Genomic DNA, 22,592 nt, shown 5'->3' with positions numbered 1-22,592 from the left:
AGTTGTAGAGGCAGCTTGGATCCAGCATTGCTGTGGCTGTGGCATAGGCTGGCCGCTGTAGCTCTGATTCAACCCCTAGCCTGGAAACTTCCACATGCCGCAGGTGCAACCAGAAAAAGAAAAAAAAAGGAAAAAGAAAAAAAGGAGTTGGAATCATGAATGGGTATAAATTGCTTTCTGCTGCAAAGGCTAGATTAATCACATTGTTATGACATTTGTTATATCACATCTTAGATAGTCAAGAGGCGGGCATTTCTGGTGGTTGGGGGTGTAAATGGGCAGCATAATGATGACATCAACAACCCCAGTGCTTTCTATGGTTCCTGTTTACCATCCTCAAGAGCTGATTTCTTTTCAGACTTGTCCCTTCTTGGTTCCACGATATCTGCCTTACCCTCTTAGAACCTCATGCAAAGGCAAGAATAAAGCTTTCTTCTGATAGTTTACTTTTTTTTCAGGAGGAGATCCTTCATCTCCAGCCTGCCTCTGCCAGCCTTTGGGTCTCCTTGGCCATAACTATGTCTCTTAGGCAAAGGAGAACACGATTCCATAATAGGCTGCTTCAGAAGCCTTTGTTTCCTGAATCAGTGGAAAGGACCTCCTTCCTGGAGAACAGTGCTACCAGATCCCTGAACAAAACTGAGCAAGGAAGAAGCGATGACCTCTTTTCAACACTCATCCTTCTCCAGCGCCTGGCAGAGTTGACCTCATGTTCCGTAGAGACATAAGGAGCTTGGACTCCTGAGTCAAGCATATCTAATGTCTTCTACCTGCCAACATGGAGGACTGTCCAGAAGGACGTGGAGAAAATTTTAAAGTTGTGCCAAGGGGAACATCTGGATAACTTCTGAGTGGCTAGGTAGGGCTTCGGACCATTTCAGTCGGTCTCCCCTACTAGGCTGTGAGCATCCCAGGGCGGGCAAAAGGATCACTCATTTATCCTTCACCTTGGTGCCTCATGATAGTTAGTACTCAGGAAAATGTCTGGTGAATGAATAAGATTCCTGCCTTTGCCACTTACCTTTTAAATGACTTCAGATAAGGTCCTTTCCTTCTTAGACCTCGGTGTCAAAAGCTATAAAATGAGGGGAACGGATTCTATCTCAAGGGAACACTATCAGCATGAAAGTGGAATCAGTGGCTGAGAGATGGGCTAGCCCGGATGATGGTGGAGAAGGGGGGTCTCAAGTTCTCCAGCCACATGCTGTGCTGAGGGATGGGCCTCATCGGGACGCAGAGGAGGGCACGGACCTGATTTAGGTCAGGGAGGGGGTACCGGCTATTAACCCACAAACCCCAGTGGCCCATCCCCTCCTTACCAGACTGCGGTGGGAGGAGGTGAATTTCTGGAGACATTCTGGGTACCCAGTCCTGCCACAAGCTGCCCACGGACAGGCTGTTCTTGTTTTCGACCCCCATCCCCAGGGAACAGCGATTGCTCATCCCCACATGTGATTTGAGAGGGCCAGTCTTTCAGGCTTGGAGGAAACTCAAGCCTCGCCAGCCACTTGGCACCGGAATGCTCAGCTGGTCCCCTCCTGGGGCTCATGTGACCGGGGTTCAGCTATAAATATCAGAGGGGCCTCAGACCAAGACAGAATTCAGGCGCCAGGAGAAGAGGGCAAAGAGGCTCCGGGTGGGTATTTTGTGACAAAGGCAAGACCCCAGGTTTGCTTAGAGCAGGTGAAGGAGGCAGCCAGGCGGGTCCCCACGTCTCCCAACAATATGGATTATAAGTCAAGCCTGATCCAGGATGGGAACCCCATGGAGAACCTGGAGAAGCAGCTGATCTGCCCCATCTGCCTGGAGATGTTTACCAAGCCGGTGGTCATCTTGCCGTGTCAGCACAACCTCTGCCGAAAGTGTGCCAACGACATCTTCCAGGTCAGTGCTGGGCATGGCCTAGTCCGGGGGTCCCAAGTGGCTACTCAGTTTACCCGTGATGGAAATGCAAAGAGCACTTCTTGCTTAGCCCGGGCCCCTTCCAGCCTGGGGTTGTTTCCCTGCTGAAGTGAATGGCTGCTCCGGAGGCTTCTGGAAGGGGCTGAGGGGGCTAGGGAGGCAGCTCTGGCTGCCCCATTCCTTCTCCATGACGCACATGTCCCCTCCCGACCCTGCCTGCAGCTACCCCACCCCTGCCCTGAGCAGCCGTTGACTCTCCAATCAGGAGTCAAATGCCTCAAGCGATAAGTGGGAGAGGCAAGCAGAGAGGAGAGAGAAACCAGACCCCAGGGGCTGGAGCCAGCTGGGAGGTGGCAGGGGGCCCAGAGCTTTAGGAGAGGGGTGGCCCGGTGGCCGAGAGGCCCTGGGCAGTAGAGGCATCTTCCTTTTTGAAGCTGTTTCCTATACTATGGGGCAGGAGAGGCTTCCTCTCCCTAAGAAAGTGCTCCTGATTCCCCCAGAAGCACTTCACAACATGTCCTCTCACTACTTTGTTTTTAAAGCTGCAGCCCTAGGGAGTTCCCTGGTGGCCAGGTGGTTAAGGATTCAGCGTTGTCACTGCTATGGTGTGGGTTTGATCTCTGGCCCAGGAACTTCCACAGGCAGTGGCCATGGCTAAAATAAAGAAATAGATAAATAATAAAGTAGCAGCCCTATGAGCTGGCTCTAATTATAGGCCCATTTAATGAATGGGCAAACTGAGGCTTAGAGAGAGAAGGTTGCTCGCTCAAAGTCATTGAGAGAATTACTGGGACTTGAACCTAGGTCTGTTGACCTCCAAACCTGTTGATTGCTTAGTCACTCCTCAGATGCTCCCTGTGTAAGTGACTGTTCTCTCATCTCAGGATGGGGAGATTTACCTTTTTTTTTTCTTTGCTTTTTAGGGCCACTCCCATGGCATATGGAAGTTCCCAGGCTAGGGGCTGAATTGGAGCTGCAGCTTCTGGCCTACACTACAGCCACAGCAACACGGGATCCAAGCCTCATCTGCGACCTACACCACAGCTCATGGCAATGCAAGCTCCTTAATCCACTGAGTGAGGCCAGGGATCGAACCCTGTCCTCATGGATACTAATCAATACTAGTCGGGTTCATTACAGCTGCACCACAACCGGAACCACCTCACTTTTTTTAAATTAAAGTATAGTTAATTTATAATGTTGTGCCAGTTTCTGCTGTACAGCAAAGTGACCCAGTCATACTACATATATACATATACATACATTCTTTTTCACATATCCTCCCAGGACGGGGAGCTTTAAGTCCTGTGACTTGATGAGAATTCTTGGCGGTAAGCAGGAGAAGGCTGGTGGGAGATCAGAAAGGGGAAGGGACTGAGGAGGGAGCCCAGGCCTCACCCCTGCCCTTGTCACCAGCAGGCTGCAAATCCCTACTGGACCAGCCGGAGTGGCTCGGTGTCCATGTCCGGAGGCCGTTTCCGCTGTCCCTCCTGCCGCCATGAGGTGATCATGGACCGTCACGGAGTGTACGGCCTGCAGAGGAATCTGCTGGTGGAGAACATCATTGACATCTACAAGCAGGAGTGCTCCAGGTCGGTTTTCCAGCGGCTGGGAGGCCGTCCTTCCTCCCCAGCCTGTCCTCTGAGCCTGGCTCCCCGAGGCTCTGTTCCCCTTCATCCAGCCCGGAGCCAGCCCTCTTGCTCAGGCAGGAACAGCAGCTCATCTTATCCCTGAACCCTGGCTCTCGGTGTCACTCGGTGAATGGGAGGGGACCCAGACATTAAGCTGCCCTCCTGAGACAGAAACCAGGGGAAGGATGAGATGCGAGAGGGAGACAGAGGCACTGGGGCCAGCTCAGTGGCCCTGATAAGCAAGAAAGCACACAGAACAGAGCCAGTTTCCCCGAGGTGATAACTACAGCGCCAGACACTGGGGCTGCTTCTCGCTGCTGCTTCAGAGCAGTCCTGTGGACCATCATCCCTACTTTACGGATGAGCAAGCTGAGGCTCAAAGAGGTGAAGTCAATTACCCAAGCTTTCCCAGCCGAGAAGCAGAATTGCTCGGCCCCATCCATCCGGTTCCAAGTCTCCTTGCTTGTGAAACAGCAGCTCATTCTCAGGCAGAATTTGTGAGTGGTGGAGGCTGTGCAGTGTTGGGCCTCAGATCCAGGGGGAGAGACAGAGCTACCAGGGAGATAGCTTTACAATCAGGACCTCCAGACTCTAACCTCATGCCCCTTGTGGTCCCAAACCATCACCAAGTGCCTTTCTGCAGGCAGACGTTTGGCCGAGGCCACTCAGCTAGCCAGTGGCGAAGCCGAGAAGAAGCCTGTCTGATTGACTCCATAGTGGACATTTGTCACTTCTACTGCCTGTCAGGTTGCTAGAGTTCAACACTGCAAAAATTCAATTATATTGTCGATCGTGATAATAATAATCATAATAAAACCAATATTGTACCAAAATATTAGCCCACCCAGTGTTGACCTAGGAAGAACCTAGTGTTTGAACCCTTCGAGGTCTTTCTACACAGTTGAAGGATGATGATAGTTGCAGAGGATCTGCTCTGTGCCAGGCACTATGCAATCATTACAGACAACTCCTGCCAGGATCCCACTAGCTCTGGGATAAAAGCAAGGCTCAGAGAGGTAAAATCACTTGTCCAAGTTCCCAGTAAATAAGTGGCAGATCAATCTGGACTTGATCCCAGATGCTGGCACCTGGGATTGGGAGGATGGCATCTGGGATGGTGGAGGACAGAGGCACCAGACCCCCAGGATCTTGCCTCACCTCTGTACCTACTGCCCTCCTCGAGATCCCTTCCCGGGGGTAGAGACAGGTGGCAAAGGCACAGCCCTGCCGGCATGGGGTGGGGGTGGGGTGGGCTGAAAGATGCAAAAAGACAAGTCTGGAAAGGGGCTTATTTAAGACCTTGAGGTCTGTGATCAGGGTGAGATCAGTCATGCAAGGCTGTTTGGAGGTGAGGCACTGACACAGATGGGGACGATTCACCCTTTATGAGATTGGGAACTCAGAGATGGTGTAGACATGCTATTGGCTCTAAATGAGAGTATAATGTATAGCTGGAGCGGTAAGACCTAGACTCCAAAAACTGAATCTCAGGTAGGAAGTGACCCTGAGAGAAGCACAGAAGAACATGCCAGAAGCCTGAAGCAAAGAGAGAGACAGAGGGAGAAAGTCATTCTAAGAGTGTGTATTTGGGGAGTTCCCTGCCCTAGCATTTAAGGACTCGGCATTGTCACTGCTGTGGCTCAGGTTACTGCTATGGCTCAAGTTTGATCCCTGGCCTGGGAACTTCCATATGCAGCAGACACACACCAAAAAACGTGTGTATTTGGGAAAAAAGGCAAAGAAGTGATTCTGGACCCTGGAAAAAATTTCTGGACTAGAAGTCAAGGCTTGTGCTGGGCTGTTGGACGCCCTGATGGCCCATGTTCTAGCTGTGTGACTTGGGGCACACATACCACCTCCTTCTCGGAGCCTCAGGGCACCCTCATGGCATGCTTCCCCATTTATTTTTCTGCCTGTATTTAATGACCACCTTCTCTGCGCCAGGCACTGTACACTGCAGATTCAGGGACAGGCAAGTTTCCCTGCTTTGATGGAGATTACAGTCTAGTGGATTAAATATAGAATTCAGTGAGGCCATGAGTATAAATTACTTTGCTCAGCGCCCGGCCTGCTGTAACCAAGAGCTATGGAGACTATAATTAGAGCAAATGAACTCTAGCCTCCCTTGCCCTGACTTGCTGGGTGACCTTGGGCAAGTCAATTCACCTTTCTGGAACCCAGTTTCCTCTTCTTGAAAATGTCTCAAATTGACTTTGGGATCCTACAGCCCTTCCCACATCCTGTGCTATCAGGGCCCAAGTTCAACTCCATCACTGGAGTTTGAATCCTAGCCTTGGTGTCATTGGCTCTCATGGTCTTGGGTCCTCAGAGGATGAAAAGAAAAGGATGGGGACAGGCAAGCCCTGAGAACTGGAGTCACAGGTCTGTGGTGGCCTCCTGGGGCTGGCGCGGGGGGCAGACGGGAACTTGAGATCCTCACCTCGTGACTCATGACTCTTCTCCTCTGCAGTCGGCCCCTGCAGAAGGGCAGCCACCCCATGTGCAAGGAGCACGAAGACGAGAAAATCAACATCTACTGCCTCACGTGCGAAGTGCCCACGTGCTCCATGTGCAAGGTGTTTGGGGCCCACAAGGCTTGCGAGGTGGCCCCGCTGCAGAGTGTCTTCCAGGGACAGAAGGTACTGGCCTGAGCCACTTCTACCCCCCAGCCTGAGCCTGCTGGGCACGACCAGATGATTCAGGATGCTGATTTGATCCCTGTAGATCTGCTGAGCTGGGCTTTCAGGAATAGTCCCCCTGGAGTGACTTCCCAGGCCACAGGGACAACAGCCCTTGCCTTCCTCAGGGAGATGGCTGAGCTCATGGGTTATACTTAGAGCTACTTGAGAGCCACAAGGGAGAGACCAGATCCCAGGGCCAGGCAACAAGGCCCTTTCAGGCCACGACCTCTGCAACCCAGGAAGCTTCGGACCCTGGATATCTCTCCCATGCTGGTCACCTCTCCCCAAATCCCCCTGCAGCAGGAGGCAGCTGAGAGCCCTCTCCTGGGTCTCTGGGCCTGTGGGAGCCCCGCCAATCTGTACATGCAGTAAGCTGTAGCTCCCCTTTCTGCACTCTGTCCTCCCCACCTCTTGTTCTTCTCTCTATCTCTTCTAGAACTCTCCAAACCTGTTGCTTTTCTGGGTCCTTTTCTTCCTAGAAATAAGCCTCTCCTCTGCCAGCACATTGCTCTGTGTTTTTGGGCAGCTCACTTCCCCTCTCTGGGCCTCATCTGTAAAATGAGGGATGCCGCATCTCACTGGAGTCTCTGCTCTGGAAATGAGCTAAGCCTCAGAAACAGGCTCTTTCTGGAAGAGATGAGCATGAGGGTGCCATTTTGCTGCCCCTCCCAGAGGGCAGGCCTTGAGTCTATCTTTGTCTTCTGCTGATCCCCCGCTCCTTCCTCCCATCTAGACTGAGCTGAGTAACTGCATCTCCATGCTGGTGGCGGGGAATGACCGCATGCAAACTATCATCACTCAGCTGGAGGACTCCTGTCGAGTGACCAAGGTGAGGGGAAGAATAGCGCCTCCTAGGGGTTCGAAGGCTTCCAGTGCAGCCTGGACTCTGGGGTGGCTCACCCGTGGGGCCTGGAGACTGGGAGGGGGGTTCCAAGCAGGGACGGTGGGGGAGGGACTGAACAATCCATTCACCCACTCACTCAACAAATGCTTCTTGAGCACAGCTGTGAGTCACAGAGGTGCGGAGGATGGGAGTGGTGAGCAAGACAGACCAGGGCTGACCTCGGGGGCATCCCACCACTCATTCCCAATGTTCTAGTAGTTTTTAGAGCATTGTTTTCCAGTGCTCTGTAGGCTAAGGCTCCTCAAACTTTAATGTGCATGCAGATCACCCTGGGATCTTGTTAAAATTCAAGTTCTGATTCAGCAGGTCTAGCATGAGGCATGGGATTCTGTATTTCTAGCAAGCTTCAGGGGTTTGCCCAAATTGCTAGTCCCTGGACCACACGCTGAGTAGCAAGGCCATAGAGGCAGAAGGCAACTTTTCTATCCTTGCAAAAGCAACCATGATTTTCCATCTCCCTTTGAAGTGGGGACTTGGAAATGAGATGGGAGAAAGGGACCACCATTATATTCCTGGTGGACAGAGTTGTGTGAATGACAGGTTTAAAGAAGGATGTGGATGTTATTATTACCCATGAGGGGCTCCCAGTCTGACAGAGGATACCAGAGCCCTTAGTCGGATAAGATGCTATTATTATACCCATTTTACAGGTAAGGAAACTAAGATGTGGCATGAGTATTGGATAGAAGGGATCCTCGATGGGGAGGCCACCGAGGGAGGAGCTGCTTCTCCAGCTCTTGGAGGACCACATGATGCAGAGCTTCCAGAATCTGGTCTTGGTCCTGAGATGGGGGGAAGAGTGTGACCTGTGGGTGAAACTGACAGCACTTATGACTTGAACCTAGCCAGAACCCAGATTGGGACTTGAACCCACGTGCTGGGACCCCAACCCAGCCTAAACCCAGATTGGGTCTTGAACCCATGGTTTTTAAATTAGAATCACTCACCTGGTGTCTGGACTTATTGAGGTTCAGGTTCTTTGTGCCTCAGCATAGAAGGAATTCAGGGAGAGACAAAGTGATAGGCAAGAAATATATTTATTAAGATAAGACGCTTGTGAGGGATGCAAGCAGGCAGGCAAGGAGGCTACATTTTCATAATCCAAGGGGAGTGGAGGATGGGAAAAGACTGCCTCTTCCTCTTTCTTCCAGTAGTAGCTCCTCCTTGGTGTGGATAAGAGAGTACTTGACCCTATCAGGTCAAACTGGGACTGTCAAGGTGCTTATTCAAATCAGCAGGGAGTTCCCATCATGGCTCAGTGGTTAACAAATCCGACTGGGAAACATGAGGTTGCTGGTTTGATCCCTGGCCTTGCTCAGCGTTGCCATGAGCTGTGGTGTAGGTTGCAGATGCGGCTCGGATCCTGCGTTGCTGTGGCTCTGGCGTGGGCAGGTGGCTACAGCTCTGATTCGACCCCTAGCCTGGGAACCTCCATATGCCGAAGGAGCGGCCCCAGAAAAGGCAAAAAGACAAAAACAAACAAACAAACAAACAAAAAACTAATCAGCAGGAGGACAGGCTTTAAACTCCTGCCCTTGGTCCTAAGGGTCATTGTCTTGCTGAGCTTGAATGCAGACCTCATTTTAATGACCTGAGGCATAGCTTGTGCTTTGTGGTTTTACAGTTAAGCAAGCCTGCTTCATTCTGATGGGAGAGAGTATTAATTTACAGTGATCTCCCAAAGTTCCCTAGGTTTCCTTCTCTATCTATGGTCCCCTATTGGAATGTCTACAACTACCTATGTAACTATCCTACTTCATTCATATCAGGGGCACACAGGAAGCCACATACATTATCCCATCTGACCCTAGCGTCTCTACTTTTGAGGAAAAGGGTAGCTTTCTCCATGACACCCACCTCCAAACATTACTAGGGCATTACTGGTGTATTAAGTGGCTCAGAAACCTTAACACATGCTTTCTTTTTGCTAAGGCTTCATTGTGTAATCTGTAAAGTCAGGGTGTAGTAAATTTCTCCCAGCTTTAGACTCTTTATTCCCAGCGCCCCTATCCCAGGAAGGAAGTGCTTGGGGGCAGGAAGGAGGACTTGCAGGATGTGACTCCAAGATTTCTGTCCCCAGGATAACAGTCACCAGGTGAAGGAAGAGCTGAGCCAGAAATTTGATGTGCTGTACGCCATCCTGGACGAGAAGAAGAGTGAGCTGCTTCAGCGGATCACGCGGGAGCAGGAGGAGAAGCTCAGCTTCCTCGAGGGTCTCATCCAGCAGTACCGGGAGCAATTGGACAAGTCCACCAAGCTGGTGGAGACAGCCATCCAGTCCCTGGACGAGCCTGGTGGGGCCATCTTCCTCTTGGTGAGCAGGACTGGGAGGGTGTGGGCATTTCAACTCAACAGCTCTGTCTGAGGGTCAAGTCGTGCTCCATCACTGCTCATCACTGCTCACCAGTGAGTGTGCCCTGGGGCAAGGCACTTAAAGCTCTCCCAGCCTCAGTTTCCTCATCTGTAAAATGAGCCTGTAACTATTCCTGTCTTCCTTCCTCTTAACTGATTTTATGAGGATCAGATAAGAGGATGTTTGTGAAACGGCTTTGTAAACTGCAAATACAGTGTCCATGGAGAGACTGTTAATTGAGCACCTACTATAGGCCAGCCACTGAGGTGGAGACACGTATGAAGGAAAAAGAGCCCTGCTCTAGAAAAGCTGGTTGGGGGAGACAGAAAAGGATCAGCTATAAGATTTTATGAGGGAGGAATGCAGTTCAACAAAAATTTCCTAAGTGCATACTATGGAGCAGGCTTTGTGCTACATGATGGGTATAAAACGGTGATTAGAATGTGATTCCCATCTTGGAGATTTCAGGGTTTAAGACTTTAGGCGGATAGTCCTAGAATCCAAGCTGTCTGCCAGGACCATGGGAGGGTCCTAGGATGATGACCAAGACCTGTGCAGACTGGACAGAGGGAAAAGACCCAAGTTCGGTTTGGCTGAAGCTAGCAAGCAGGTCCCAAGTGGGCTAGAGAGCAGCGACAAGTGCCCATCTGTAGTCCCTGGTTTCGCTGATCTCCTGGGGCCACCCTTTCTTCAGTCCTGACCACATGCTCTTTCTCTCTCTCCACAGAGTGCCAAGCAGCTCATCAGAAGGTCAGTGTCTCTTCAGGGCTATGATCCAAATCCCTAACTTTCCCCCTCCACCACCCCCCCTGCACCCCTGATCCCCCTGGGCCTCTGACTTTTTGTTCAGGGGGCCTCCTCCTTTGCTTTAGATCTGCTGGGAGGGCTTTCCTGGCCTTTGCATCCCTGCTTTCTTGAACCATCTCTTCTGCTTGTGACTGAGGAGGAAATACTCTACCCTCTGGTGGGGAGCCTCAGGGTGCAAGGCCTGGGTGTGGACACAAGCATGTGCACTGGTTTAAAGAGGAGCTAAAACACCTCCTTTTCTCACTGAGGCCAGATATCTCACTGTCCCCCCCCCACCCCCTTTCCTCTCTCTCCCTCACAGTATTGTAGAAGCTTCCAAGGGTTGCCAGCTGGGGAAGACAGAGCAGGGCTTTGAAAACATGGACTACTTCACTTTGAACTTAGAGCACATAGCAGACACCCTGAGGGCCATCGACTTTGGGACAGGTAAGGAGGGGGTGGTGCCCCGTGTCTATTTCCCCTTGGAAATTGGCTTTCCTCCCGCTGAGCCCACGTGGAAGCAGATACAAAGGCATCCAGATAACAGTGAAACTCATATAGCCAACTTCTGAATGAGCCCAGAGCCCACCAGTGTGCCTGGTACATAATTGTTGCTCGATAAATTATGTATAGATCTGCTACAGGGAGCAATTTGGGGCAATAGAAAGAGCGTGGTGGAGTTACTGCTGTGGCACAGTGGATTAAGAATCTGACTGCTGCTTCTCGGGTCTCTACAGAGGCGTGGGTTCGAGCCCCGGCCTGGTGCAGTGGATTAAAGGAGCTGGAGTGGGAGTTCCCATTGTGGTGCAGGGTAAATGAATCTGACTAGTATCCATGAGGATGCAGGTTCGATCCCTGGTCTTACACAATGGGTTGGGGATCCGATGTTGCCGTGAGCTGTGGTGCAGGTCACAGATGTGGCTCGGATTCCAAGTTGCTGTGGCTGTGGTATAGCTCTGACTCAACCTCTAGCCTGGGAACTTCCATATGCTGTGGGTTCAGCCCTAAAAACTGGGAAAAAAAAAAAAAAAAAAAGATCTGACGTGTGTGTGTGTGAGTGTGGCCATAAATTGAAAGAAAAAAAGAAAGAGCATGGCAACTAGAGTCAGGCCAACCTAAGATCAAATCCAGCTCCACTGCTTTGTATCTGCGTGGCCTTTTGGTGACTCCCTCCACCTCTTTGAGCTTCATTTCCTAACTTTAAATCTGGGTTAAAAATGGGTCTACTGATAATGACCATCGGAATGATACTGTTGCAACAAATGAGATATTGATGCAGAAGCATTTGTAAGGTTCTAGACATATACTAGTTATTGCCTAAAGCTAGTCCTACCTTCAGCTTTGTTACTGCTATAATAGAGGACACTCAGACACCTAAATGTATCTATATTCTATCCTCATTACTGTTTGTGATTACTCTTCCATAAAGTACCTATAATCACTGTAACAACATAGCCATAACAATAATAAAGGAAAAATAACCAGAGAAAACGAGGGAACCAGGTGGAGAACAAAGATGTGGATAATTTGCTCAAGGTGACACAGTTGAATGGTAGCTAGTCAATAACAAAGAGAGAGGGCGGATCCAATTCCGCTGAATGTTGCATTGTCTCAGAGGTGATGCTCCAAAGATCTGCTGAGAGAAAGAAAGAGGGGTAGGAAAAAAAAGGGGGGCTAGGAACAGGGAAGAACTCTGAATGGGCTGGCAGGAGAAACAGAAAATCTTCTTGGCACCTCCTGCATGGGCTCTCCTGCAGGCTTTCGGAATCTGCTGTATTACATCTATTCTCCGAAGCCCAAATAGACCCTATTCTTGAGTAAGGTCAAAATGCATCCCAGAGCTGAGATGCCAATGGACTTGGACTTGGATATATCCATTGCTATAGATCATCTGCTCCGCTCTTGCCCTCCCTAAGCTAAGATACTCAGGAGTGGATCATGTGATGTGAGTAGTCTGGCATCGTGAATATCTGCATGGCCTTCAGTAATCTCCCCGAGCCTCAGTGTCCATGTAGGTAATGGGAGAGTACCCACAGCTACCGTTTATCAAGCACCTTCTATGTCCCAGATACTGAGCCCTTGAAGTAAATTCTGTATTTTTGTTTTTGTTTTTGCTTTTTAGGGCCACACCTGCGGCATGTGGAGGTTCCCAGGATAGGGGTCAAATAGGGGCTGTAGCCACCGGCCTAGGTCACAGCCACAGCAACTTGGGATCCAAGCTGCGTCTGCAACATACACCACAGCTCATGGCAACACCAGATCCCTAACCCACTCAGCAAGGCCAGGGATCAAACCGGCAACCTCAGGGTTACTAGTTGGGTTTGTTTCCACTATGCCACAATGGGAACGCCTTTCTTTCTCTCTCTCTCTCTCTCTCTTTTTTTTTTTTTTTGCTTTTTAGGGTCAAAACCATGGCATATGGAAGTTCCCAGGGCTAGGGATCGAACTCGCATCCGATGGATACTAGTTGGGTTCGTTACAGCTAAGCCGCAACAGGAACTTCTATTTTTTTTTTTTTTTCTGTTGTTTAATACAACAACTTTAAGAGGTAGTTTCTGTTGTCATCTCCATTTTGCAGTTGAGGCAATGACGCCAAGGGAGGGGAGGCTACACAGCCAGTAATTCCACCAAGGGCTGTCTGGCTCACAAGACCCTTGCAGGGGTTGTCTGAGGCAATGCCTGTACAGTCCTTAGCATAAATAGCCACTTGGCCCACAGTAAGTCCTCAGCAAATGCTTCTATCAGTAGTATATTGTGATAAAGAAATCAACTATGCTTTAATAAAGCTTTAAAAAATTGTGATAATGATTAAACTGCCACCAAAAAAATTCCCTGGGTTTTGCACAGATCCCAGCTACATTTTCTGGAATTTGGGCCATCAGTATGGAGGAATTAATTCTTTCAAGCCTCTCCCCAGAAACTCTTGATAGAGGCTCTGACTCTTGGTGACCCTTTCGGGGCCCTCAAAGGATTAAGAGAGAGATTTGAGAGAGGGCGTGAGGAGGGCTTGAAGGTGATCTCCCAGGATGGGAGAGTGGGGATGTGGGGTGTGGCGCAGTCACTGTCTGGGGCTCAGCTTCAGATGACCAAGGAGTAGGTGGCCTCAGAAGCACTCTGCATCCCATATCCAAGCGTCTGTAGGCTAAGGAATGCGGAAAACTGGACAAGGAGAGCTGGACAAGCAGATTTCAAAGGTTGAGGAGATTCCTTCAGGATAAGGACTCTGATCCCTGAGAACCACAGGCGTTTTTGTCCCATTTCTCCCAGGCAACATGGAGGTGGCTAAGAAATGTACAGAGGTGCAAGGCTTCCCCAGAGTCTCCCCAGGTCTCAGGCAGATCAAGTGAGAGATACTACTGCTGTTAGAACAAAGGAGCCCTTGAGCCGCTCTCCCTTGGAGGGGTGTGGATAGGGAGGAGGAGATGGGGAAGGAGGAAGCTGGCCTCTGTGCAGCTTGGATTTGGCAAGCCCATCACCTCCCAGGCCACTGATGTCACCCCAGCTGGGGGTGTGATGAGTGCTCTCTCCAGCCTGGATCCCCTTTGAGTCTCTCCTCTGAGACACCAGCCCCAACCAATGCTGTTGTTCTTTGTCACACACAGATGAGGAAGAGGAAGAGTTCATTGAAGAAGAAGAAGAAGATCAGGAAGAGGAAGAGGCCACAGAGGGAAAGGAAGAAGGTGAGAAATTCTGTCTTTCTCCATTCATTCGTTCATTCATTCGGTGACAACAGTGTGGTGCTTGACACTGGGGTGCTATTTCCTGTTCCTATTAAAATCATGTTCCCTTTTACTTATGGAGGAAAAAAAAAAAAACAATCAAACTATTTCCTAGTAAATAATTCCCGTTTTACAGCTAAATGACCTTACTAAACAGAAAGCGATACAGCACTCATAAGGCAGACTTGGCCCGATGGTCATCAGAATATTTTAAATTAGTTGTCAATCTTTCTTTCTTTTTTTTTTTTGCTTTTTTGCTTTTATTTATTTATTTATTTATTTTGTCTTTTGTTGTTGTTGTTGTTGCTATTTCTTGGGCCGTACCCGCGGCATATGGAGGTTCCCAGGCTAAGGGTCGAATCAGAGCTGTAGCCACCTGCCTACGCCAGAGCCACAGAAATGCGGGATCCAAGTCGCGTTTGCAACCTACACCACAGCTCACGGCAACGCCGGATCGTTAACCCACTGAGCAAGGGCAGGGATCGAATCCGCAACCTCATGGTTCCTAGTCGGATTCGTTAACCACTGTGCCACAACGGGAACTCCTTTTTTTGCTTTTTAGGGCTGCACCCACAGCATATGGAGGTTCCCAGGCTAGGGGTCAAACCAGAGCTACAGCTGCTGGCCTACACCACAGCCACAGCAATGCCAGATCTGAGCCTCAGCTGCAACCTATACCACAGCTCAAGGCAACGCCAGATCCTTAACCCACTGAGGAGGCCAGGGATTGAACCCTCAACCTCATGGTTCCTACTCCGATTCATTTCCTACCTGCCACATTGAGAACTCCAGTTGTCAATCTTTTTAAAATTACTAGTGATTTTGTTTGTTTGTTTGTTTGTTTGTTTTGTCTGCACCTTTGAGATTCAGAAGTTCCCAGGCCAGGGATCAAACCTGCATCACCACAGTGACTTGAGCCATAGCAGTGACAACGCCAGATCCCTTAACTGCTAGGTTAACATGGAACTCCTAAATTAGTAGATTTTTTAAAAAAAAGTTTTGTTTTGTTTTGTTTTGTTTAGATTTCAACTACAAATCTGGATTTTCACCTTGTGAAAATTTGGAAGGCGCTAACAATTGCTGGGCTCGCCCTTCTCTCTAATCTCAGAGAGCTGGCACCGGGCAATGTCTGCCCTCTTTGGGTGGGACATGCACTTGCCGGTTTGCCCATCTCCACCACTCTCAGCTTACTTGCTTGACCCATTCATGTCACCTGCTGGTTCCTGTGAGCATCTGAGTTTGCCAGCCTAGCAGAGTATAGTTAAGGGCCTGGTTCTGAATCACAGCTTTACCATGGACCAGTGGTGTGATCTTGGGCAATTCACAACTTTTCTTAGTCTTAACTACTCATCTGTGCATGGGACATCATAGTACCAACCTCAAAAGAATAGGTGGTATTTAGGAGTAAATGGTCATTTAATGCATTGGTGCATAGAGAGGACAGTTTTGCTAATGTTATTATGTTTTCAATTCATATTATTATTGGAACTAAATTCCAATCTAGTTAGAAAATACAAAGTAACCTTCTAGTTTTTTGTTTTTTGATTTTTTTTTTTTTTTTTTTTTGCTTTTTCTGGCTGCACCTGTGGCATATGGAGGTTCCCAGGCTAGGGGTCAAATTGGAGCTGTAGCTGCTGGCCTATGCCACAGCCTCAGCCACTCGGGATCCAAGCCGCGTCTGTGGCTTACACCACAGCTCACGGCGACACCGGATCCTTAACCCACTGAGCAAGGCCAGGGGTGGACCCTCGACCTCATGGGTTGAACTCCCTGCTACATTCTATTTTGGTTTTAAAAAGAAGCCAGGCAGGAATTGGAGTTTGACAATTTTGTCATGGCAGCTTGGTAAGGTCTGGATCCTCTTGAGTCGTCATCTCACCTTGGGTTTCTCATTCTTTTTCTTTCAGCACACCAGTAAAAGGAGCTGGATGATGGAGAGACCCTCTAGATGCAGAGAGACTGGGGAGGGTGGGGATGGGCCCAGATGCCTTGGTGACAGGCCCAGGGTGGGAGGGGTCGGGCCCCTGGAGGGCAACGGGGAGGTGTGTCTTCTCTCTGCTCAGAGAGCAGGAACTAGGAGTAGGACCCCACCGCTGTGTCCAGCGTTGAGAACCAGATTTGGAAACATGCTTGAAACAACCATACTGGATACTTTTCTACGTTGGTGCAGAATGGAATATTTTGTACGTTTTTAAAATGTGATTTTTGTATATACTTGTATATGTATGCCGATTTGGTGCTTTTTGTAAAGGAACTTTTGTATGATAACGCCTGGTCATTGTGTGACTGGCGATTATTATAAAGAAGGGAAGGAAGCCAGGTTGATACAGCTGCCCACTTCCTTCCCTTGGCGGGAGGGCTGGGTGGCCCTCACAGGCCTAGGAAGGGATAACGTACTGTATTTCAATGTCAATTCCTGACATAAGGGACGGTAACCGAGTTTGTGTTATATGTTGTTTTAATAAATGCACAGCGCTTTCTTCTACTTATTATCCACAGAGCTGGGGTTTCAGTCACCCTTTTTTGGAAAGGGGCATTCTGGGTGGTTGGACAGAAGGTGCGATAGGAAGCGTGCGCCAGGAAATAGGAATGGCAAGCCTAGGTTTCTATCCTGCCAAAGAAGTTGTCCTTTAAGCCAGCCTTTCCCAATGAAAGCTCCAAGGAAAACAGACCCTCCAGAAAGGCCAAGGCCTTCTTCTCTGATTCTCCAGAAACCAGAGCTGAGGCAAAGCGTAAAGGCTTTAGTTTTGCTACATTTTCAGGACAGCCAGAGTGAAGGGAAGGGGAATTAAGGCAGGAAAGGAGGGAAGCAAATAAAATGTATCATGTTACAGAGCCGGCCACAGCTTCTCTAAGAGCCCCTGCTGCTTGCTCAGCCACAGCAGATGCTTCTAGCAGGTCATAAAGAACAGGGTGCCTCAACAGCTCATCAGGGGGAAGAAGGGAGAGACTTGTCAGCCAGCACCCTGCACCTCCCATCTCTCAGGATTTAGGTCTTTGCTCTTCCATTGCATTAACTGGCCTTTGCCTGGGGCAGCTGCAGGGGAAGCTGGAAGGCACCTGTCAGCTGACTCTGCAGGTGGTGGGCGCAGCAGCGCCTCCAGGGGTCCAGTGGGGTTGGGTGTGTGTTGTGTGTTGTGCTTCGGTCTTGGCTTATCAATAACCCACGTTGTGGTTGGACCTGCCCTTGCAGTTCTTATTTTGATTTCAAGAAGCCCTTCAGTACTAACCATTAAGAAAACTTTGAAAAAGGAAGGGTTTATTACTTATAAGATCTAGAAATTACATAGCATCCCTGGGGCCATGTAATGAGTTCGAGGGTGGAGAGAGGGAGGGAGAAAGCATAGGCCTGGGGTTCTGCTTTTATTGGGGTCCAGGGTGGAGGCATAGGGTTTCAAAATTTCACTGAATTTAAAACATAAGAGCAAGAATTTAAAGTGGGGAAGAGAGAAAAAGCCGAGTGGCCCAAATGGTCAGTTAGCAAAATCAGCTAAGATCTCTAAAACAAAGGATCCTCAGTGGGGAGAGGCGGCCTGGTTCTTTATCTGGTGGTGTGTCTGGCAAAGTGTTTATTAGAGATAAAGTGGATGCCTCTTTTGAAACGGATCATCAAAGCTTAAGTTCAGGCACTTGCATAACAAAAATGGGGGAAAAAAAGCCCCAGAAACAGCCTGTTAGGGGTTACACTGGGCACACTGGAGCTGCCTACAGAGGCTCTGCTAGAGCCCAGATTCACTCCAGTAAAGGCCACGACAGCCACGAATGCTAGGGGATGAGGTGATGACCACAGCTGAAGTAGCATTCAGCCTCTCCATGAACAAGGGGATGAGGGGCTGGGATAGCAGTGCAGCTGAGTGAACCTGAGGTGCCATGTTAATTGGGTCTGGGACACCTTGGATTTAGAAATTTGAGGAACAGGCAGAGTCTGTCCCACTCTTTTTTTTTTTTTTTTTTTTTTTTTTTGGTGGTGCTTGCGGCATGTGGAAGATCTTGGACCAGGGATTGAACCTGAGCCACAGCAATGAAAACACCAGATCCTTAACCACTAGGCCATCAGAAAAATCCTGTCCCACATTTTGGCCATTCAGAACTCAGTAGCAACTTAAGAGCTCTGAGCAGTTCTGCCAGAAAGAAAGCTGTTTAACTTGAGACAAATTACTGCTCCATCAAGTTCATGGCGTTTGGAATACTGCCTGATCCTTAAAGCTCTTAATATTTTTGGGTGGATTGAATAACCCAGCACTTCCCAACTTATTCATTCAGTTGACATCCTCCAGAACTAGCATTCTGTGGAATTCACTTTATGGAAGTGTTTAAACCCTCATACCTCTACCCATTTTCACTTCTGGGAGTTTTTCCAAGACTAACTTAGTCTCTAACTTCAAATTTTTTGTTTGTTTTTTGTCTTTTTTTAGGGCCGCACCCAAGGCATATGGAGGTTACCAGGCTAGGGGTCTAATTGGAGCTGTAGCTGCTGGCCTACACCACAGCCACAGCAATAGCAGATCCGAGCCGTGTCTTTGACCTACACCACAGCTCACGGCAATGCTGGATTCTTAACCCACTGAGCGAGGCCAGGGATTGAACCTGCAACCTCATGGTTCGTGGTCGGATTCGTTTCTGCTGCACCACGACGGGAACTCCTTCTTTTTCTTCTTCTTCTTTTTTTTTTTTTTGTCTAACTTTGAATTTTAGGGAATCAGATTTTTGCTTGCTTTCATTTCCAGTCCTTTCTCAAGTTCTGAGGCATTAAAATTGAAAAAAAAATGTGTGACATATTACATAAACACAAGTGCACAGAACTAATTTTAGAGGTTTTTTTTTTTTTTTTTTTTTTGTCTTTTTAGGCATATGGAGGTTCCCAGGCTAGGGGTCTAATCGGAGCTGCAGCTGCTGGCCTATGCCAGAACCATAGCAACTCGGGATCCAAGCCGCATCTGCGACCTACATCACAGCTCACGGCAACGCCAGATCCTTAACCCACTAAGCGAGGCCAGGGATCGAACCCACAACCTCATGGTTCCTAGTCGGATTCGTTAACCACTGGGCCACGACGGGAACTCCAATTTTAGAGTTAAATAATTGATTGTATAGTGAAATCCTGTGCTTCTATGAGCAGGTCAAGAAAAAGAACATTATATATTTTACAAAATTACTTTGCTGTACACCTGAAACACCTCAAATCAACTATATTTCGGAGTTCCCATTGTGTGGCTCAGTGGGTTAAGGATCCAACTGCAGCAGTTTGGGTCTTTACAGATGCACAGGTTCGATCCCCAGCCCTGCACAGTGGGTTAAGGATGCATAGTGTTGGCTACAGCTGAGGCATAGGTCGAAACTTAGGCTTGGATTCAATCCCTGGCTTGGGAACTTCTATATGCTTCTGGTGAGGCCATAACAGAAAGAAAGAAAGAAAGAAAGAAAGAAAGAAAGAAAGAAAGAAAGAAAGAAAAAGAACATTATCAGCCTCTAGAAGCCCTTTGTGTGCTTCCCTCCTCCTGCTTGGACATAGCCACTGTCCTGTCTTTTTTGACAAGCATGCACTTGTTTTTCTTTATAGTCCTAAAGTATCTTCCTAAAGGAGACTGAAGGAATTTGAGGCCAGAAAGGGAGAAATTTTCTCTCTCTCTATTTTTTTCTTTGTCTTTTTTTTTTAGGGCTGCACCCTTGGCATATGGAGGTTCCCAGGCTAGGGGTCTAATCAGAGCTATAGCTGCTAGCCTATACCACAGCCAGAGCAACACCAGATCTGAGCCATATCTTCGACCTACACCACAGCTCACAGCAACGCCAGATCCTTAACCCACTGAGCAAGGCCAGGGATAGAACCTGTGTCCTCATGGATGCTAGTCAGATTTGTTTATGCCAAGCCACAACAGGAACTCCCAGAGAGAAACTTTCATCGCCTTGAAATCGCAAGAATCAGTATTACAATCTGTCCACATTCTATCTCCAGATTTCTTCTCCAGGTTACTGATCACATAGGAGCCCAGTGTACCCATCTACTATTTTGTCAGTAATCAGAGGGAGGAGGGTGGGCAGTCAAGGCTCTGCAGTCAGAAATTTGAATTCCAGGGAGATATCTGTTCACTGCAAATAAGGGGATCTACTTTGCCACACAAAGGGGTCTTGCAAACCAAAACACTTAAAGAAATTTCCCCTTGGAGTTCCCGTCGTGGCACAGTGGTTAACGAATCCGACTAGGAACCATGAGGTTTCGGGTTCGGTCCCTGCCCTTGCTCAGTGGGTTAACGATCTGGCGTTGCCGTGAGCTGTGATGTAGGTTGCAGACGCGGCTCAGATCCTGTGTTGCTGTGGCTCTGGCGTAGGCCGGTGGCTACAGCTCCGATTGGACCCCTAGCCTGGGAACCTCCATATGCCGCGGAAGCGGCCCAAAGAAATAGCAAAAAGACAAAAAAAAAAAAAAAAAAAAGAAATTTCCTTTAAGACTATGCTATAAGGAAACAGGCTTCCAAGAAGTTATTCCATGAATATTGACAGTTCCACAGGCTGCTGCATTATTATTACCAGAGGTTTACTTTTCCCTAATCTTTAATTCTGGAAAATTTCAAAATACAGAAAAGTAGTGGGAATAGTATAACAATACTACACACTCTCCACACTCATCACTCAGTTTCAGCAATTACTGACACACTCATTTCTTCTCCATCATTACCCCCTCCCTCTACTGGGGTTATTATAAGGAAAATCCCAAATCCCAGCTGTCATGTCCTTTTATCCTTTAATAGTTTATTTTTTTAGGGCTACACGTATATGGAAGTTCCCAGACTAGGGGTCAAATTGGAGCTGCACCTGCTCGCCTATACCAAAGCAGCAATGTAGAATCCGAGCCATGTCTATGACTACACCACAGCTAACAGCAATGTAGGATCCTCACCCCACTGAGCAGGGCCAGGGATCAAACCCACGTCCTCGTGAATACTAGTTGGATTCATTTCTGCTGGACCACAACAGGAACTCTTTTTTGAGTTTTTTTTTTTTTTAATCTTTCAATACTTTAAATTTTTTGTTTGTTTGTTTGTTTTTTCTTTTTAGGGCTGCCCCCATAGCATATGCAGTTTCCCAGGCGAGGGGTCCAATCGGAGCTACAGTTGCTAGCTTATACCACAGCCACAGCCACACAGGATCTGAGTCGTGTCTGCGATCTACACCGCAGCTCATGGCAACACCAGATTCTTCAACACACTGAGCGAGGGGAGGAATCGAACCCTAGTCCTCATAGATACTACTTGGGTTTGTTAACTGCTGAGCCGCAACAGGAACTCCTAAATGTTCTTTTTAAAATCATAACCATTATACCATAAAAAACAAATAATATCTTCATAATAGTAAACATACAAGTTTTAAAAATATAGATTCCTAGACCCTCTCCCTAGACCTACAGAATCAGAACGTGGGTTTTGACAAATAAAAATGCACAACAAAAAATTTGTGAGTTAAGTTTTATTCTGAGGGCTACAGTCCCAGAAACAGCCTTTCAGATAGTTCTGAGGAAAGGCTCTGAAGAAGTAAAAGAGGAACTAAGATGTATACATAAACTTTCATTTTTTTTGCTGGGAAAAACATGTACTGGGTTAATCACAAGGAATAAATATTTCAAATTAATGATTTTAACTTTATGCTATGTATGGGAAGATGCAAGAATCTGGGATCATTGGAAATTTTGCGTTACATGATTTTAACTACCTAAGGGCTAGTATATCCAAAGCAAGAATACTCCTGTTTTTCTCCATCCTGAATTCCCCTCAGTGGGTGACTGCAGTAGCTAAAAGTTTGATCCTTGCAGAACTGGAAGGACAGGAAACATTTTTTGCCTTATAGGGGAATCTACATTTTTAGAATAAAATTGTTGAAGTCTATGAACTGCTAGATCATTCGCCGAGGACCTCCTGGCAATCTCTGACTGAGCCAGGTATAGAATACTAGTGGAGCAGTTTTTCAGTAAATCAAATGTTAACTGATCAGTCAAACCCTTACAAACTAACCTGGGAAAGTACTGATTTAAGGGAAATCTGTCATAAAAAAATTTTAGAGGAGATCAGGTGAATATCTGAGATGCTAAGAGTTTATGCAGAGGTCCTCAAAATTTACTGTGCAGAAAATCCCTGGGGAAAGTGTAAACATGCCCATTGCCAGGCTCCACACCGAGATTCAATTGGTCTGATGCAAGGATCTGGAACCTGCATTTTACACCTTCTCCAGGTAACGCTCATTCTGCTGGTTCTTAGACTATACAGGAAAGCCAGGAAGCCTGCGGTAAAGGTTTTCCACACAGTCCACAGTGAGTGGACAGGCACTCCGTGGGGACCCAATCTAGGTGGACATGCCGCTACCACCCTCACTCCTTGCACTTAATCTTCTAACAAGATGACTTCTGTCGGGAGACCCTGAAGGAGCCCCTTCTCGTCTTCATTGCTGTGGGCCAGGGGCTCGAACCCTATACTCTTGTCTCTGCGAAGGTCCATATCCAAGGCAAGGTCCCCAGCGCCCTTGATGAGGAGTGACTGGCTAGGGAGGTTGCCAACCCAAAGTTCTCTCTATTTAGAAGGCACCTATTAGAGGTCAGAGCTGAGGACAGAGGCCCCTGGGGGAGGG

The 22,592-nt window shown here is 48.2% G+C and overlaps 1 protein-coding gene across 1 annotated transcript; it reads left to right on the top strand.

Moving 5' to 3' along the window:
* TRIM63 (tripartite motif containing 63) lies at positions 1,628 to 15,899 on the top strand. Its single transcript, NM_001184756.1, is given in 9 exon segments — positions 1,628 to 1,884; positions 3,322 to 3,494; positions 6,004 to 6,172; positions 6,948 to 7,043; positions 9,199 to 9,432; positions 10,199 to 10,221; positions 10,580 to 10,704; positions 13,860 to 13,937; positions 15,884 to 15,899. Coding segments are annotated over 9 exon segments (1,068 nt in total). The 5' UTR covers positions 1,628 to 1,725; the 3' UTR covers positions 15,895 to 15,899.

The sequence above is a fragment of the Sus scrofa genome, chromosome 6 (genome assembly GCF_000003025.6).
Source record: "Sus scrofa isolate TJ Tabasco breed Duroc chromosome 6, Sscrofa11.1, whole genome shotgun sequence".
NCBI lineage: Eukaryota > Metazoa > Chordata > Mammalia > Artiodactyla > Suidae > Sus > Sus scrofa.
The sequence above is the reverse complement of the archived record's forward strand: the minus strand, read 5'-3'. Positions and strand labels throughout refer to the sequence as shown.